Source organism: Meles meles, chromosome 1 (genome assembly GCF_922984935.1).
Source record: "Meles meles chromosome 1, mMelMel3.1 paternal haplotype, whole genome shotgun sequence".
In the NCBI taxonomy this organism is placed as follows: Eukaryota; Metazoa; Chordata; class Mammalia; order Carnivora; family Mustelidae; genus Meles; species Meles meles.
The window spans coordinates 96,126,304-96,145,830 of NC_060066.1; the positions used below are offsets into that span (position 1 = coordinate 96,126,304).

General features: G+C 38.1%; 1 protein-coding gene across 2 annotated transcripts in view; it reads left to right on the plus strand.

The window, feature by feature from the left end:
• The window catches only part of PLAG1 (PLAG1 zinc finger), a 46,891-nt gene extending 34,945 nt beyond the window's left edge, over positions 1-11,946 (plus strand). Inside the window, exons 3-5 of one of the 2 annotated variants that reach the window (XM_046018169.1) lie at positions 6,813-6,911; positions 9,444-9,802; positions 10,331-11,946. In XM_046018169.1, coding sequence (XP_045874125.1) covers positions 9,561-9,802; positions 10,331-11,588 — 1,500 coding nt within the window. In that variant the 5' untranslated portion in view covers positions 6,813-6,911; positions 9,444-9,560 and the 3' untranslated portion in view covers positions 11,589-11,946. The remainder of the gene's footprint in view (positions 1-6,812; positions 6,912-9,443; positions 9,803-10,330) is intronic. The other variant, XM_046018178.1, reaches the window with a different exon arrangement.
• Positions 11,947-19,527: the final 7,581 nt, after the last annotated feature.

The window sequence follows — 19,527 nt, forward strand, 5'->3', positions numbered from 1 at the left end:
AAAAGAAAAAAGTTTTTCAGTCCTTTTATGGAGCCAACTACATTTATGTAGATTTTCTCCCTTTTTATTTTTCTTGTATCAGTAATCCCTCAGACATTTTTTCTGAAATTTTTAACATCATCGTCACATTTTAATTTCCCATAAAGAACATCCTCTTCCGAGATTTTGATTATTCCTTTTTCTTTCCTGTAAAACTTCATTGGCTATTTCCAAACAATAAGTCGGAAGGGATGCAGGCTGCATGCGCACAAGGAGCTGTGGGACAGAACATGTGAAAGCAGATATGTTCTGGAAATCTGGGCCAATGGAGTGCACCCCAGCTATGTCTCCCTGCCTGTCAGGCCGCCTGCAGGCCCCTGCTAGTATGTGTCCACAAGTTCCTAGCTTTCAGCACCCCCTGACAGAAACTGGAGGGACCCCACTCAGGTGGTTGTGATGCTTTCCACATTTCTCCTCTGCCGTCCAAGCAAACAAACAGCCTCCTCCTACAGGGTTTGTCTTCTGAGCCTGCTTTACACTGGTGTGAAATTGCAGAAAAACCAAAACATGTTTACCTGCTGTTCTGATTTCTGAAATCCCTTATCAGGACTATAGTTAGGGTCAACAAATATTTATCAAGTGTCCACTACATGCCAGGATGCTGACCAGGTGCTGGGGGGTGGAAAGATGAATAATAGTCTCCCTACAGCTGAATTTAGAATCCCCGGGGGTGGGGGAGACAGGTCTCAAGGAGAGTGTCATAGTCTGTATTATAGGTAAAAGGCGCCCCGAGGCATAACATTGTGAAGTTCTTTCTCGTTCAAGTTAAATCAGTCTAAGAATGTAATTACCAAATCTCTTCTGACTGGGGTGGCCTGGGCAGTGAACATGTCCTCTGGAGGTGGAGGAGGGAGTGGCCGCCCCTAACTTGACATTTTTGCCTAGAATTAATCCTATTTACTCAACTATAGGAATACATAGAGGTGGTGGTTTCCAGAGGTGGTTGTGACCTGCTCGGTTACACGGGCATAACTTAAGGACAGAGTAATGGCAAATATAGAGCCTTCCCTGGACTGGGCTCTTTTTCATGATACAGCTTAATGCTGCTCAAGATTTTGTGTGTGTGTGCATGTACACACACACACATACACACATTTATATCTCCTCGTATAGCACAGTGATAGCCTGTATTTCAAATGCACTTTACTTTGAGATGGCTTAAAACCAATTCTCTGCATGAGCTTTTGTAACTACATAAAACCTTCTCTCCTTATCACTTTTGTTTGAACATGTACTGTTTCTGCCTTCCCATTTGCATTTGTAGACAGACACAGTAGGAATGCTTGGAGAGTTCAAACATGGAACCTAGATGATGCTGTGTTCATCATTTTAGTAGTATCAGTCAGTTAACCCTAAATGAATGGAGGCATGTTCTCCAGGTGTTTGTGGTCCATCCACGTGAACATTTTTAGAGTTGATGTCTGGCATTTTTGTTGTCACCTCAGGAATATAAGAAGTCAGTGGTCATAAAAACAGCCCCTCACAATTTGGGAAATAAGCAATTTTCAAATTGGGCTGACCTGTGAATCACTTACTTTATACCTAGCCAGAGCACAATATTTTGGAAATGTTTCATACCAAAAAACAAAGCCAAGAAAAGCTTTAAGAGCCATTAAAGTCTTGATAAAACAGTCTTTTTTTTTTTTAAGATTTTATTTATTTATTTGACAGAGAGAGATCACAAGTAGGCAGAGAGGCAGGCAGAGAGAGTGAGAGGGAAGCAGGCTCCCTGCTGAACAGAGAGCCCGATGAGGGACTCGATCCCAGGACCCTGAGATCATGACCTGAGGCGAAGGCAGAGGCTTAAACCACTGAGCCACCCAGGCACCCTGATAAAGCAGTCTTACTTAGTATTCACATATCATTGATTTCTTTGTTCTTCTCCCAAGCACTATTGCCCTATGTTCCCCCGCGCACATCCTGTTTGCAGATACTGACTAGATCATCCTATGTGGTGAAAACGGAAATACTTGATATGCCACCCATGTGTATTTTTTTTAGCTTTTTATTTTGATGAGACTATATAATCTTAGGGGGAAGAATCCTCCCTGTACTTGTTAAAAGGAAATGCTGACTTCTAAGTCATGGATCATTAAAAGAGAGGTTTTAAAAGAGAAGAAAAAAAATTTTTACTTAACATGACATTTATGTTCTATAAAATAAATAACCAATGAAAATATTTCAGAATTGGAAAACAAAATTTGATTGTCTCTTCCTTTTCTCTGGGTACTCTAGAAAATGTAATAAAACAGCCATACCCAGGTTCAAGGTGGCCCACAAGGAACATACTAATCGTACAGAGAGAGATCTGATGTTGGGATTTGTGGGTTCCACTTTGGAATCCATTGTCTTTTTCCTGTTGATTCTTAAAAACAAACAGGTCTGCTTTTTCCCTTCACTTGTCTGTTGGGTTTTATTATTGTACATTAAACATAAGGCTTTCTACATATGAGTATGGCTAAATTTTATGCTAAGTGTCAAAAGGGGTATGCTAGAACTACGTTTTAATAAACTGCTCAGAAGTTGAAAACGTCAAGTACAGTCATTCAAAACAGGCAGAGTTATTTTTACTAGTTTTAGTTAACTATGACTTCTATAGGAAAACAAGTACTGTAGCTGTCAGTATTTGGGGTATAAAATGTGTTAATCAGGTACCTACTTACCGCTTTGGTGGGTCAGGCACAATCCCAGCTCTTTGCCCTGTCTCCTGCTTCTTTCTGTCCTCTTGAGGCATCAGCAGCCCCATCTCACCAACTGACCATCCTGCTATCCTTCCTGCTCTGTGATGGGCATGGGTGCAGGTATCAGGCATATTTTCACTTTAGCAGTTTTTATTAGGAATGGGGACTGGATTGATATTACCTACTTGTACTGATTCTTTAGCAACGGATCAGTCTGAGAAGGCTTGTTTTCTGAAACAAAACAAATATTTTAGATTTTACAACAATTGCTGCTATTTTAATCTAAGCCTTTACAAATAGCTGGTAAGTTTCAAAAATACCTTGGTAGTGGCTTAGTTTGTTGAACCAAATTGTATCCATACCGTTATTATGTTTTACTTGAACATAGATATGTATATTCTGTCCTGTGTCTGTTACGGTGATTGAGCAAGCCTATAGTTCATTTTTTTTTTTTTTTATTTATTCGACAGAGAGAGATCATAGGTAGGCAGAGAGGCAGGCAGAGAGAGAGGAGGAAGCAGGCACCCCGCTGAGCAGAGAGCCCGATGTGGGGCTCGATCCCAGGACCTTGAGATCATGACCTGAGCTGAAGGCAGAGGCTTAACCCACTGAGCCACCCAGGCGCCCCCCTATAGTTCATTTTGATGCTGGAAAGCACATGCCTTGCTTTAATTACTTTCATTCATTCAAAATAAATAAATAAGTAAAACTTTACTTTTATGGGAAAGAGCAGTGAATAAATAAAACTGACAGAGATCCTGCCACAATGCCGCCTGTAGTCTATTTTTAATAGTCTTGCAAGATACACTTCTCCTCTTATTATCCATTAATAAGGGATTCTACACACCTACAGAAATGGAATGCTGTAAAAATTTCCACATAACATTCCTAATCAAAAAAGTGTGCTGACTATGCCATTGCCCCTACTTCAGTATTGGTCTGCTGTTATCTTGTTAATTTTTTTCACTTCTTATCTGAAGCTCATGTTTTGTACATGTGAATTAAAGTATTGACTATTGGTAAGTTTCCTTTTGCAAGCTACCTATTTATATGAAAAACATGTTTTAAGCAAATGTTGATATTTTCTGCATTGTTTACTCATGGTGTTTTATGATTAGCATATGGGAGCATAAATAAAGTTGGATTATCGATGGCATTTGCCCTTAATCATCAAAGTGTATATTTGACTTTTAACCTAACTATGAACAAATTACTGATGCAGGTAAGTGTCCTAAGAATTCTCAGCTGTTAGATGAGTGACAGAGCTGTGGAATTGCAAGTATAGAAACAGTACAAGGCTGTTCTTATGCCAGCATCCTCATAGGAATTTGTTTTAGTAGACCCTCTGATGTATAATTCATTTTTGCTTGTTATGTTTCTGTGTGAGTCACTGTTCTAGAATGTAAAACATAGGATGATGAACATGTGTATGTGCACGCACACACAGTGTTCCCTTTACTTCCTGTTTTTATGGATTTGAAGTTGCCCTAGAAAATAAATGTGTGTTCCTGTACCAGCAAAAACTGGAAGGGCGTCCTGAAGTGTTGTGACTTTCTCAGGGCGAGTTGAAATGGGTATATCGGTATATTGCTTCACAGTTCTTAGATCAAGGCAAAGAATTTGAATCATTTGAAAAGCATACTGCTCTTTGACACATAAAAAAGAAAGGTGGGGGAAGACATTTTGTTTTAGATTTTTCAGAAAATAGTAGTTACTTTTTAAACGTCTTTCTTTCTTCTATAAAAAAGAACACAGATCAGTTTAGTTGACATTTTAGTTAGAATTACATAAATGCAAATGGTATATTTTTCAATGTTTATTTTATCAAGCCATATAATAATGAACTCTAACTGGCTTCTGGTTTCCTTTGTTTGGAGAAATAATTAGCAGCCCTTTGAAATTATTGGGTCACTCATAAGAACTCAAAATAGTTAGATTGAAGTTAGGGAAATTAACTGTGACTTTGGAATTATGTTCTGCGATAAAATGAAAATCTTGTCTTTATTGTTTTATTTCAGGCTAAAATGTGTAATGGGTAATTTTGTAGACTATACTAATATTTCAAATCAAGATAGAAATTTTAAACTATATTGAAATGCTTCAACTCTAAAGTCTTTATTTTAAGTGCCATTGAAGAATAAGGCATCACTGAAATTTTTATGAATTATTTAAGATGCAATAAAATTTATTTGGTCAGGAAAAATACAAAAATGTATTGTTTACTAGTCAGCTTCTATATTTGTTTCTGCCCAAATCACTGTCCACTCAGATAGATATGTTAGTTATTTTAACTGTTATATAAATTACTTAAAATTTACTTTGCAAACTGTCTTTATTAAAAGAAGCAAAGTCTTATATTTGTTTCCTTTTGCGGATCATATTGGCAGTTCCAACAGAGAAAATAGGCACTATTCCCTGTTCTTGTCTTTTAAATGTAATATGGAATTTATCCACTTGCGTAATGGTTTGCCAACCTACCCTTCCCCTAGAATGCAGCCCTGTAAGAGCGGAAAAAGGAATTTTTAAGGCTTATGCCCTTTCTTGACCACATACATGCTGTCAGGATAGTCAGCTTCTATGAGCCTCTCACATTAAAATGGCAGTGATGATAAATGCACCCACCTCTCAGGTCCAGTGAATTTTCCAGGGAGGCTATAGAGATGAAAACCCTCTATACTTGCAAGGTATTTATATTATTAAAATAACACAATACACAAAGCAGGCTTTCATGTTCTTAACTACCCTACCAAAACCTCAGTATGTGCCCTGGGCAAGTAAGTATTTACAAAGTTAATTTCATTATTTTACAATTTGATGTGCAGAATTCAGTGCTTCCATTTATGCATGTCCTGTGCTTTACAAACGAATGGAGCTTTTGCTTTAACTTTTAAAATATCTTTTATGAGTCTGAATTTTTATTTTTCTTGTTTTTTCAACTATGGGAATAATGCTGCTTTCAAATATACCTCTATTATTTTTGTAATGATGCTTGAATGTTCTCTAGTAAATACTTTATTTACACATCAAATTCTTAAAAGTATGTGAAAATTTGATATTGGAAGAAATTAATTAGATTCATGTTTGGGACATTATGTAAAATTGTTTCCATTTAGCTTGTCATTGGTGAATCCTTTTATTATTGTACTTTAGCCATTTGATTTATATTATCCCGCTCATGCTCTTACAATCATGATTTCTGAACGTTCAACTTTAAAATATTCAGAGCTTATTAATTTCTTTGTGCCCTGTAGTCTCTACAATTGATAATACCATAGTTGTTTTTTTTTGCCTTTTGACCATTCTTTTCACATTTACTTGTACAATCAAGAATTCTTAACAGATTTTTTTCTCTATGCATGTTCTTAGTTAACTGAAGATTGTGCCAATAGGCATTTTTTACAGATACTTTAAGATTTTTCAACAGTGATTTTTTAAAACCCAATGATGCTTTGTTCCTGATGCCTCTGCTGCAAACCCGTATATAATTTCCCTTGCATGGTTTTGAAATCTAAAGAGTGCAGACTTATTGCTCCATTTTAGCAATCCTTGCAGCATTCTGAGAAATAGATCAGCAGGTGTTGCAGGTAGCAAAAAGTGTAGCTCAGAGAGACCCTCCTTGTACAAGTATGTCCCATGGGCAGATGAGGTGCTTTCTTCAGGAGTCTGCTCTTCTTTGATGAGGTTCCAGGTACACTGACTTTGTCTCTTCCATAATATTATTAAACTTAATGAAATTTTGATCAGTTTCATTTCGAGATAGTAACCCTAATATCCATTTCTCTCAGTAGGCAAGTTAGATTTTAAAAAATTAAAAATTGAATTTGGGAAAGAAGAGGGAGTCATTCAGCATCACAAAATGCCATTTATATAGGTAATACTACTTTACTTTTTGTTTCTGCATTCATTTGGTCATGTAAGTGTGCTTAGAACTAATAAAAATTTGCAACTGGTGAAAATTAATGCATGACTTCTCAGCAGAGTATGGAATGTAAGCATGTGCCATGAAATTGCAATCCTTTTATCCTTTATTTTCCATCATATACATACTGATTCCATTTAGAGTGTAGTCCATTCTTATTCTTTGTTTCACAGATTGGCCAAAATGGGAAGGACTGGATTCTGCTCTCTTCCACGAAGAGTCAATGGGACTGGCTAAGATCAAGGTCTGAGGCTTTTTCCATCAGTCATCAGGTATGCATTGAACAAGAATCACTACAGTTCTCTGCATGTTTCTTTAAAGTATTTAATATGCATATTATGAATGTGGGCTTTTATTCAATGTTGAGTTCACAACCTCTTATTATCCTGTAGTTTTAAATGCACCTGTAACTAATTTGAGTTCTGTAATATATTGAGATGAAAAGCTATTATTAGCCATGAAAAAATTTCAGCTGGTCTTAGAAAAGTGTAATATTTGAAATCTGCAGTTCTTCATTGCTCAGTATGTACATCCAAAGATAACAGAATTTACTTGTTACTCCATATTATCACCAACTTTAATATAATCAAATGTTTGTATATTGTTCCATGGTGTACTTTCAATACTTTTTTTTCATTGACTTAGAAGTTACATGTTTTTCACCAACTGGAATTCTCTGCCCCTTATGCTTGGAACTCATAATACAACAATGACAAATATGACCAGTCTTTGAAATATTTTCAGATACACCTTATATACAGGGACTTAAGATACTTTGCATCCTGTGTTAATTTTACAGTTGACAAGTTTATCAGCTTATTTCCCACAGTGCTCTAAATAGGTGCATAAAAGCATCACATTAGGAAATCAGAGTCAGAATTACTGGTTTTTTCCCTGCCTTGGCAGAGTGCTTTCTGCCAATTTACAGTGTAATTGCTGGTCACAGCAGAATGGCTGTGTAGATAGTTCTGGGAGAGCTAGCGAAGCTGTCTCTTGAATGAGAATGTAACAGGAAAAGAACAAGTCCCTGAGAGTTAGGAAATCAAACTGGGGGAACATATTGTGTTAGCATTAGTAATGTCAGTTGTGTTAACTGTGTTAATGTCACTTTTAAACTGCAGAGATTTAGACAATTCGCACAGCTTGAAGGGAGGGCCTTGTCTCTGTCTCCTTACTGATGAAAAAAGGGTGCACAAAGCAGACACTGGTTAACTTAACCCACAAGCCTTCCATTTCAATCAAGTGAGTGGATAACAGCCCTATTTTGCCTGTTTAGTGACAGCCTCTACTTAAAACACAGAGGGATGCACTGTAATATACACTTAGTCTTATAGAAGTTAGGTTAAACAGAGAGCCCCTGCAAAAGTGTAACTGGAATCCGCAGGACTCAGCAGGACACATCTAGCTCTTAAAGGCAAACTAGGGTCAGTCCGATGCCAAAACAAGGGCTATAAAGAGACTGGTTTTTGTTTGTTTCTAAGTAAATAATAGGAGGAAAAGTCCAATTGAGTAGTGGTTGATTAATCATCATTTAGCCACGTGCAGTTTTCACTTCAAAAAGCAGATCTTTTTCAAGAGAGGCTGTAGGTCTCCTCATTTCTGTGTCTCTTAAAAGTACTTCGCCAGATTGGCAGTCATGAAACTTAAGTCCCTTTAACTCTTTTGTATCAGGTGGATCTTTGGGGAGGTGGTTGCTCACTCTTAGAAATACAGTTAATAATATTTATTATCTCTTGTCCATGAATTTCCAAAGGTTCCCATCAATTTAAACATTTTTGTTAAGTAGACATACTCTCTGCCATATGATCCGTACATGTCCTTCTTCCTCCGAGCACCCATAGTGAACTGAAACTGATACACCTTTTACCTGAAACGCCTTCATAATGATGTGTCCTCGCACAGGTATTGGGCTCCAAGCCAAAAGTCACACTGGTGTACTGCACACGGGTTACAGGTGTGCCCAAGACTGATACCCTCAGCTCTTGGGGAGGCCTGAGGACTCTGGCTCATGCACTAACTTCAGTGTGCCCAATGAACAGAATCATTTTCTGTGATGTGCAAAAAGGTGAAGAAACTTACCCTGACCAAATCTTTTTTCCCCCCAAATGATAAGGAGCCATGATCCTCGCCTCAAATAACTTCACAAGGTGTTACCATTTCAAGAATGTGCATTGTGACAAAAAGAAGTCATTTCCACTCTTGATTCAGAAATCCCTCTGTGTATGCTAACACTGGTATCAAGAGCAAATTTCCACTCTGGGTGGTGCCTTCAACTCTTTCAGGCCTCCTGTGGCTGCATTAAACACTTCTTCCTTGGACTAAATGGTTCACAGGGTGCCTAAAAGAGTTTCTAGTCGCTTCTCTGTATTTCTCTGTAACACAGAGTCCAGTTAGAGTTTACTTACACAAGTTAAGATGCTTTTTCAACCTTAAAATATTTGCAGACACATTTTTCTGTTTTTAGTCAGATTTCTGTTGTCTAATCTTACCTTGTCAAAATTGAAGCTTCATAGTGCCACTTTGAGTGTCATGTTTTGATGCTTCCTGAGAGTTCCTGCGATCACTACTGCTTTCCCTAAGTATGACATTTGTCAGGTGGAATTTCTGGGGGTGTATGAACTGTTCATTCTGAGCAATGCGTTAATATGTATTTTGGCAAATGTAAAGAGACCTACAGATATTACATTAGACCAGCTGAATCCATTTTATGGTTTCTTTTTGAATTCAAAAGCATCACATAGCAAATAAAAATTTTAAAAATTAAATTTAGTTACAAACTAGTTGTTTCTTATTTTTTTTTCCAGTCCCTTTTTGCTTTCTTTTACGACCACATGAAACTTGAGAAGCCACCTAAAGCTAAATCATTTAGTGGAGTTGGGCAGTTCCCAAGTGTCCAACAAGAAGGCCTGCTTTAGGCTGCGATGGCCACTGTCATTCCTGGTGATTTGTCAGAAGTAAGAGATACCCAGAAAGTCCCTTCAGGGAAACGTAAGCGTGGTGAAACCAAACCAAGAAAAAACTTTCCTTGCCAACTGTGTGACAAGGCCTTTAACAGTGTTGAGAAATTAAAGGTTCACTCCTACTCTCACACAGGAGAGAGGCCCTACAAGTGCATACAACAAGACTGCACCAAGGCCTTTGTTTCTAAGTACAAATTACAAAGGTATTAAACTCTATTTGTCTTTCAGATTATATTTTCTATTATGTTGGCCATGTGAAGCCGTTGTAAACGTATATATATTTGTATACACATTCTTGAGCTGCTTTGCAGAGAGGAAATGTTAACGTAGATTAGATGTTGGCTAGCTTTAGTATGCTAAGTCACATACTTTGATGTGTTAGTGTCTTTGGATTTTTTTTTTTTTTAATGAAATGCTTAATGAGAGTAGAATTTCCGTTTGTGCAAAGAGATTACAAGGAGAGGGTATGGACGTTTACGTGAGTATGTTCAGCCTCACTCATTGGCTTTTGTAGTAATAGCTACGAACCAGAGAATCCTGAAGTGGCAACTTCAGCGGCTCGAGTTCTGCAGTGTTTAGGAGTATTGACTGTCCTTGTAGCGCATGTTAAGTTAAAGTGTGTCCATTAGCAGTGAGCCAGCCGGTTTTAGCATAGCAGCTTAGCTTCCATTTGAAAAGTGACTCCCTGCCATTTGTGTCGTGATACTGACAGAATATGTCTGTGTTTCAAGGCACATGGCTACTCATTCTCCTGAGAAAACCCACAAGTGTAATTATTGTGAGAAAATGTTTCACCGGAAAGATCACCTGAAGAATCACCTCCATACGCATGACCCCAACAAAGAGACGTTTAAGTGTGAAGAGTGTGGCAAGAACTACAACACCAAGCTCGGCTTCAAGCGTCACCTGGCCTTGCATGCCGCGACGAGCGGTGATCTCACCTGCAAGGTCTGCCTGCAGACTTTCGAGAGCACGGGAGTGCTGCTGGAGCACCTTAAATCACACGCCGGCAAGTCGTCCAGCGGGGTGAAAGAGAAAAAGCACCAGTGCGAGCATTGCGATCGCCGCTTCTACACCCGGAAGGATGTCCGGAGACACATGGTGGTGCACACGGGAAGGAAGGACTTCCTCTGTCAGTATTGTGCACAGAGATTTGGGCGGAAGGATCACCTGACTCGACACATGAAGAAGAGTCACAATCAAGAACTTCTGAAGGTCAAAACCGAACCGGTGGACTTTCTGGATCCATTCACCTGCAACGTTTCTGTGCCTATAAAAGATGAGCTCCTCCCGGTGATGTCCTTACCTTCCAGCGAACTATTGTCAAAGCCATTCACAAACACTCTCCAGTTAAACCTCTATAACACTCCATTTCAGTCCATGCAGAGCTCGGGACCTGCCCATCAAATGATCACGACTTTACCTTTGGGAATGACGTGCCCAATAGAGATGGACACTGTCCATCCTTCTCACCACCTTTCTTTCAAATACCCATTCAGTTCTACCTCATACGCCATTTCTATTCCTGAAAAAGAACAGCCACTAAAGGGAGAGATTGAGAGTTATCTGATGGAGCTGCAAGGTGGCGGGCCTTCCTCATCCCAGGATTCCCAAGCATCATCATCTAAACTAGGGTTGGATCCTCAGGTTGGGTCCCTGGATGATGGTGCAGGGGACCTCTCCCTGTCAAAAAGCTCTATTTCTATCAGTGACCCCCTAAATACGCCTGCCTTGGATTTTTCCCAGTTGTTTAATTTCATACCCCTCAATGGCCCTCCCTATAATCCTATCTCAGTGGGGAGCCTCGGAATGAGCTATTCCCAAGAGGAAGCACATTCTTCTGTGTCTCAGCTGCCCCCACAGACACAGGATCTTCAGGATCCTGCAAACACCCTAGGTCTCGGCTCCCTGCACTCCCTGTCAGCAGCGTTCACCAGTAGTTTCAGCACGAGCACCACACTGCCACGTTTCCATCAAGCTTTTCAGTAGGAGTCCCAGATGTGGACTGATCACAGAAACCTATATGTAGCCCTGCCTTAGAGGACCATTTTTATTTTAGTGCCTACTTTAAAACCGCATAAAAACTTCTGCTTTTGTACAGTACCAATTTTCATTAAGCCAGTATGAAATAGAAACAAGCTTTATAAATGAGCTTTGGAACCATTTGCGTTCAGTTATGTTTACCTGGGTATTTTGTCCACACTCACTGCCAATTGTCATATTTTAAGATGCTTTTTCCTCTAGGAAAGCCATTATTAGCAGTAAAGTCTTACGAGTCCCACACTGAAATTGCTTTGAGATCTTAAAATTTTCAGTTCTGTCCAATAACAGTGGCTCTAGCTTTTGACATTTGGCTCATTTAAGATATTTGCAACAGAATGTACATTTTCTAAAATGTATATGAATAACCTGAGAGTTTTTACATTTTTACTACTCTCTAAATGGATTCATAATCAAATGTTTTCAGATGAATTCAGAATCCAGTTTGGGGAGATAATAGATGTTTCTTAGATATACCATAATTTCAGGTCAGTATATTTTGAAGACTTTGCTGTTGTCTGGCTCAAATATTTGCCGTCTATATTATGCACATACAAGGAAACCAAAACCTAAACACAAAGCACCAGTATTTATAGCAAAAGAGACTCCTAGTGAGGTGACACGCATTCCATGTTACTCCGTAGTTGGCCTTAAACTTGTATGCAGGATATTTTGCCACATTGCAAAGTCGCTCTTTCCAGTTTAATAGTGCTCATCGTGTTACAGCATCCAAGTTTTTCAGAGTCAGTGTATGGCTAGATCTCTTTAAGCATTTCTGCCTTTCACGGGCAAAGGGTGAGTCAGGTGCAGCCAGCAATTCTGTTTTAGTTGTCAGTCCACCGTCCAGAATCAAAAGCCATCGTGGAACTACAGATGTCAGGGGTGTTTATCCCAGAGCGGACTGTCTCTTCTTCTGTAGCGTGACAGTCTCCTAAAAAGATAGATGTGAAGCACTTGGTTCAGCTTGGGAACTTGTCTAGGGACCCTGTCCCTCGTTGCCAGGGTTGGAAACTAGACTCTTGAGGAGTAAAGGAAAAGCATATCGCTCACATCACTTCTTGCTGATTTTAATACAGTTTTCTTTCCCATAAGAGCCAAAAGCAGAAAACAAAACAACAGCCCTACCCCATGGTATCTTTCTTACTCAGTGTTGATTTATCTTTCCTTGCTATTTTCAGATGGAGACTTTAAAATTAAATGCATTAGAAAGCTATTTGAGGAATGACCACAAAGTTTTAAGCAACTTAAAATATATACAGTAAAACCCCACTTTTACACGTCTCTGGGAAATTGGGGGAGATTTACAAATCCGTTGAATTTGTAGAGGGGGGAGAAAACTAAAGCAGAACAAGCACTGTCTTAGGTAATGTGAAAGTAACAAGAATATTGTGTTCACTGAATAAAGTAGTTATTGTGGGCTTTCCTCATACTAGACAACCACCATAACCTTTTTGAAGGTCAAATTATACTTTTCTAAATATTGGTTGGGACATCAGCCTACGAAACATATCTATTAAGCACTTGTTAACACCTTATTTTGGGACCCTGTCTTTTGGGGTGGGTATGAAGGGGAAGGTTTATAAAAGAGTATATATCTCTTAAAAAAAAAAAACAGAAAAATATTTGAGCACTCATTAGCCCTATATGGAAGCTTCTTTTTTCATTTATAGGGCCAATTATCACTGCAGATTATGATGTTTACCAAGAATTTCTAAAAATGAGTGCAGATTACTGAATATAATACATTATTTAAAATATTTGGGAGTAGTATAATTTGTGGAGAAATGTAAATTGTAATAATGTAAATGGGGGTTTCACTATATATATTATACACACACACACACACACACATACATATATCGCACTTCATAGAATCAGAGTTGCTCTCTTAAGGGAGCTTTGGCTCCTGATATTTTATCATGCTCCTATTTTTTTTTTTAAATTCTAGGAGCAGTAGTTTTTATACTTATGTATTTAAATTTTATTATGAAAATACATTTTATTAAAAAAAGTGTGTTCCAAAGGCATTAAAATTATATATGTTTTAATAAGGAAATACATTTAAAATTTTTCAAACTGCTCCTAAGCTTTTGATTAGGAGAATATTTGCTCTGAAAGTAGGCTTTTAGCTCTGCTTTATTACTGCTTCCTTTAGTTTCTATGAAACAGATTGCTTACTTAAATCATTAGTTGAATGATTAGTGTTCAATATTGCTTTAATCACCATTTTAAAAAAAAGGAAAAAAATTGGTGACAGAGCACAAATAAATGGAAAATGTACTTTTACACAGAAGTCACAAATAAGAGTGTGGAAGCACTACTTTGTCTAAAATTTGCTTAAGGAGAAGTCAAATTAATGACCTGAGATGTTGGCCTTAGCAGGCTGTATTTCAGTGCTAATAAACAACTAAAAAAGGGAGTACCAGGATTTATTCAGTAAAACATTTTGGAAATGGGGAATGGCGCCATATATGTATGTATATTTTTAGCCTAATTCTCGCCCTGCATGGAATTCAAATACATGGAGGCACGTCTTTCAGAGCACCAGGGCTAACATTGTAGAGTCTTAATTTTCATGTGAACACCTCTTTGCCTGTTGCCGCCTCATAGACTTGAAGTACATGCGAGGAAGAGGGAATTCAGCTTGTGTTTTTCAAATTGACTATACTGGTCACTAAACCCTTTTTGAGATTATTTCTGTTAAACATGAGGCAGATTCACTTATTTTAATTGTGCAGTGGTTTAACAAGGATGTAACTCAGAACAGGCTCTTTTTTTTCTAGAAAAAAATTGACATTTGTTTTTACATTAACTGGATGTGATTAAAAATAATTACTGCCAATGCTGTTTTCATTCTCCCCGTGGCCAGAATCATCATCCTTGAAATTTCTAGTAGTGCCTTCATTTGGTTTAAAAAAAAAAAAAAAGGGATTACCATTAAGTAAAAATATTTCAGTTTAGAATTTGGACCTCAGACAAGATATTGAACCTCATTCAGTTTGAACTTCCACACGTGTGTACAAATTCAGTCACCAGACACAAAAGCATGAGTGTGGAAGGGTCTCATCACTGTAAGCAATATTATCCACTGATGTATGCAAATATCTTTATAGTTACTGGTCACTGTTAAAATTCACATTTTAAATTCCTATTACCAAGTACAGTTTTCAGAAACTTCAGTTGTCCTGGCTGATCACATACCACTCTTTGTGCGACTTTTTAATTTCACTTAGTGTTTTTTCCAGGCTATGTATTTTTGCCTATTTGTTGCTTGTGCTTTATTATTCTTAGTCATTTGTGGAATATAGTGATATATTGTGTTAATTTGGACAGTAGCGGTTTTTAAAAACCATATACTGACTGAAACATGAGCCAGAGCTGATTGCTTTATTAAGCTAATAATGAATGTTAAAGAGTACATATTTCAGGATCATTCATCTAGTAAGCAATACACATATATAGGCCAATATTTTTTTAAAAAATAGAGCTTGGTCAACCTCTATACTACACATATTACAAGATATAGCACTTTCAAAACGAATCTAAATCTTTACAGAAACTTTCTTATAGGTTATGCCTTTTATTTTAAGACTTATTATAATTTGTTTCAAGTGCCATTAGATGATATATATGTAGGCCTTTGATATATAATGCTTTGTGTTCAAAAATGGTAGATGGTATTTTAAACAGGTACATTTTTACAGTGTTTTCTTATCAATTTGCTATATTGCACAGAATCAGTGTGTGTCTTTTCATAAGGTTTTACAATGGTTTATTTTTTTACAAGGTTTACGTGTTTCAAAACACACTGTCTTCCCAGTATGTAAATTAAAAAATACCAGTTCACCCAAGTTGCTTCTAGCCTACTGAGATCCATGTGACATTGGGGGAGGTCTTTTAAATGTCGAGTATTCCTCATTAGCAATAGCGGACTGTTGTCTCTGCCAAATAGTGCCTAAGTTGACCTTGTCTTATTTGTTCTCACACTGTGGCAGCAGCCGTGTCTACAACACAGGTAGTCTGTCGTGATTCCATAGATCCGCCTTGTGTAGTTTTGTGCTAGAAACCCATACAGAGTGCCTTTTGGATCACATAAAACAAACTGATACCACCCGCATTGATGAAGGCACACATAGATCATCACCCTTAGGCCCTTCTCCGTTATCAACCCTTTGAGGTTGGAAAGGCAGTGTCTTTTGATAAGTTTATCTTGCTCTAGAAATGACAGAACTATTGCTAATGTTTGAAACACTTCCTTGTATAAGCTTCAGTGGTACAGACGAACCAGAATGAATGTTTATCTTCTCAGAAACACTCCTTCGATATTATGTTGGATCATGCTGCTAATGTAACTTGGGATACAACTCTTCATGGTGCTACAAACGTCTCTGTCTCGTTCAGTCATATTTTTTTAGCCATAGGAAAAAAAGGACTCCATTAGGCGTAAAGGTGTACAATATATTTTTATACTGTGACTTAATCTGTCATTAACAGACTTTTAACATCACCCACCACAATGTATTCACGTGCACTTGCAATTGGAAATCTTGGACGTGCAAATGTTATCAGAACAAACCCAGCTTTTGTCCACAAGGTGACTCTAACTCAGAAAGAAAAGTGGGCTTTGTAATATGGTGTGGAGTGAAGAACATGCTGTATGTTACTAACAGCCCGTTGAATTTAACAAAAACTGGGAATCCATTAGGAAATGGATTGCATCATGCCTGAACATAAGCTGGACTGCTGAAATTGTATTTTTAGCTGACAAAAAAGTGTTTGGACTAGTACTCTAAAAAACATTTGAATGATACAGTTTTGAATCAAAATAGAAAAGAAAAATCTGCATTCCAGGCTGAATTTTGTATATTTTTATTGCATTTAAAATCGCTCTTCTGTGATATTGGGAGATCAAGTGGCTTATCATGTATATCATGTACTTAAAATGTATTCACAAACTACTGTTGTATTTGTATAAAATATAGACAAAGATCGTATTTTTTGTGTGTGTATAAGCTCTGTAAAATAGCAATCACATTATGAAGCTGCAGTGATTCTACATTTTCAACATCCACATCCAAAGAAGCAGGCTATTTATTGTCCAGTTACCCAGATATAAAATATTAATTTGCTGCTAATGAAACAATAGTACTGCAGCTTCTTGTGGCCTACAGTGTTATGTTTGCTGTAAGAAAAAGATATGTGAACTCCACAAAATATATGAATAAAATTATAGAATGGCTTTAGATAATGTAGATCTTCCTGAAATTTTAATAGATGATACATTTCTATTTGGTATAACTTTTCCTTTTCACTTTGAATTTTAAATATCTTCTCATTGGGTAAATATATGATTCTAATAGTTGACTCGAGGACAATACTTTGTTGTTGAAATGAAATGTAAAATTCCAGGATGTCCTTTGTTTTGTTTTAAAGCTTCTGTACCTTTAAAGGAAGGATAGAAACTGTAAATAAAAAAAAAAGTCAAAAGATCCTGCATCAAAACTGTAATCCAGATGAGCATCCAAAAAAGAACTCCAAAAAAGGCAATTAGAATGTATAAATCAATAACGTCTCATGTTCGTGTGAGAAAGATTGGCATTAAGCATTCCTTTAACACCTGCTGTCTGCTGGTGCTACCAGTTATGCTTTTAGAGGTTTCCTTTGGGCTCTTTGTCTAAAATTTTGCTGAAAACCCTCCCTTGGCAGCTCTCTGGACCAAAGCACGCACACCACTTCTAAGGCTCATCAGTGAAACAGGAATGCAAGCTACATTATGTGACGATTCAGTTAATAATCTGAGCAGGAATCAGCGGTAGAAACGTGTTTTATGTATCTGATAGCCTCTTTCAGGGTGATAGGAAAATTCCCTCTTTACCTTTGGCTTTCCTGTTGTAAGGCTCTCCCACTTTCAGAGAGAAAAAGACTGAAGAGCAATTTGCAGTGTCAGCAGTCCCCCTTTACACCAGCTTGCTTCCGGAAAATCAAAAAGCATGGCTTTGTTAATTCTTAACACTAATACATTTTTATTTAAATTCATGCATTTGAAATATTTCAAGGACTAGTTACCAAAACATGATGCTTTTCCTTGTTAAAATACTTTGAAAAAAGTACATTTGGGATTAATTCACTTAAGGCATAATCTCCCTTACGGAAAAGTAATTTGAAAAGCAGTTTGCTCATTTTTCATTTGTGTCACTCTTAAGTTCATACCAAAGGTTTACCATTGAGGGGAAATGGAATTTCAAGTCTGACTACACATAGCCTGAGTTTGGTTGTCACTCTTCCTTAATCAGGCATTTCTTCAGCAAAAGCATCACTTCGTGCTAAGTCCTAGGGGTATTACAAAGAAATCAGCTTTATAAAAAACGTTGTTTTCTGATCAGGCATCTGTGTGATGATGGCAGCGTCATTGCAACTGCTGGAAAGCCTAAATACCGTATTGAGCCATACCCAGTTATCCTTTTTTGCAGATCAAAAATGGTCAAATACTGGGAGTTTCAGCCTAACTACAACGAAACGATAAAACCCAGAATGTCTTGACTTCACCTGCCTTCTATTCAACACAGAGGTCAATAATAAATTTTTCTACTCTGAAGATGTTTGACTCTTGACTAGTGTGATGGTTAATTTTGTTCGTCAACTTGACTAGGCTGAGGTACCCAGACAAAATGTTGCTGCGGAGGTGTTTTTTTTAGACGTGCTTAACATTTGTAATCTGTTGACTTTATGGGGTGCCTGGATGGCTCGGTTGGGTAAATGTCCGGTTTCAGCTCAGATCATGATCTCAGGTCATGAGATTGAGCCCAGGCTGGGGCTCCAGGCTCAGTGGGGAATCTGCTTGAAGATCCTTGCCCTCTGCCCTTACCCACCCCCCAAATAAATAAATCTTCAAAGCACTACCCTCCATAGTGCAGGTGGGCCTCATCCAATCAGTTGAAGGCCTTAAGAAGAAAAGACTTAGGTTCCCCAGCAAGAGGGAAGTCTGCCCTCAGACTGTCTTTGTACTCAGAATGCAAAATCAACTCTTCTCTGATCTCCAGCCTGCCGGCCTGCCTTACAAATTTTGAACTTGGTCAACCTCCATGATTACATTAGCTAATTTCTTAAATGTGTGTGTGTGTGTGTGTGTGTGTGTGTGTGTGTATACACATGCACACACACATTCATTCCTTTATATATTTATACACACATCTGATTGTTTTCTCTGGAGAAACCTCTTTCATATGAGTAGATTCGACTGTCATTCTTTAGTTGTGCTGGTATTACCTTGAAAGAAGTAGAAATATTTTCTTCTCTGATATGCTGTTATGCCAGAGAATGTAAATTCCCAGGTTCTAACTGCTTTAGAAAAGAAACACACACACACACACACACACACACACAAGAGCACAGCGCTTGATGGAGATTGTGTCCATAAAGGAGTCCTCAGAATTTCCTTTTCTGTACTGTTATCTTGGCTCCCATTATTGCAGATGATGAAGGATTTTCTCCTAATGAACAAGTTTTTTAAAAATGAGAACAGAGGGGGCGCCTGGGTGGCTCAGTGGGTTAGCCTCTGCCTTCGGCTCAGGTCATGATCTCAGGGTCTTGGGATCGAGCCCCGCATCCGACTCTCAGCTCAGCGGGGAGCCTGCTTCTCCCTCTCTCTCTCTCTCTGCCTGCCTCTCTGCCTACTTGTGATCTCTCTTTGTCAAATAAATAAATAAATAAAATCTTAAAAAAAAAAAAGGAAAGAAAAAATGAGAACAGAGGGTGCCTGGGTGGCTCAGTGGCTAAGTGGCTGCCTTTGGCTCAGGTCATGATCCCAGGGTCCTGGGGTTGAGTCCTGCATCGGGCTCTCTGCTCAGCGGGAAGCCTGCTTCTCCCTTTCCCACTCCCTGTGCTGTGT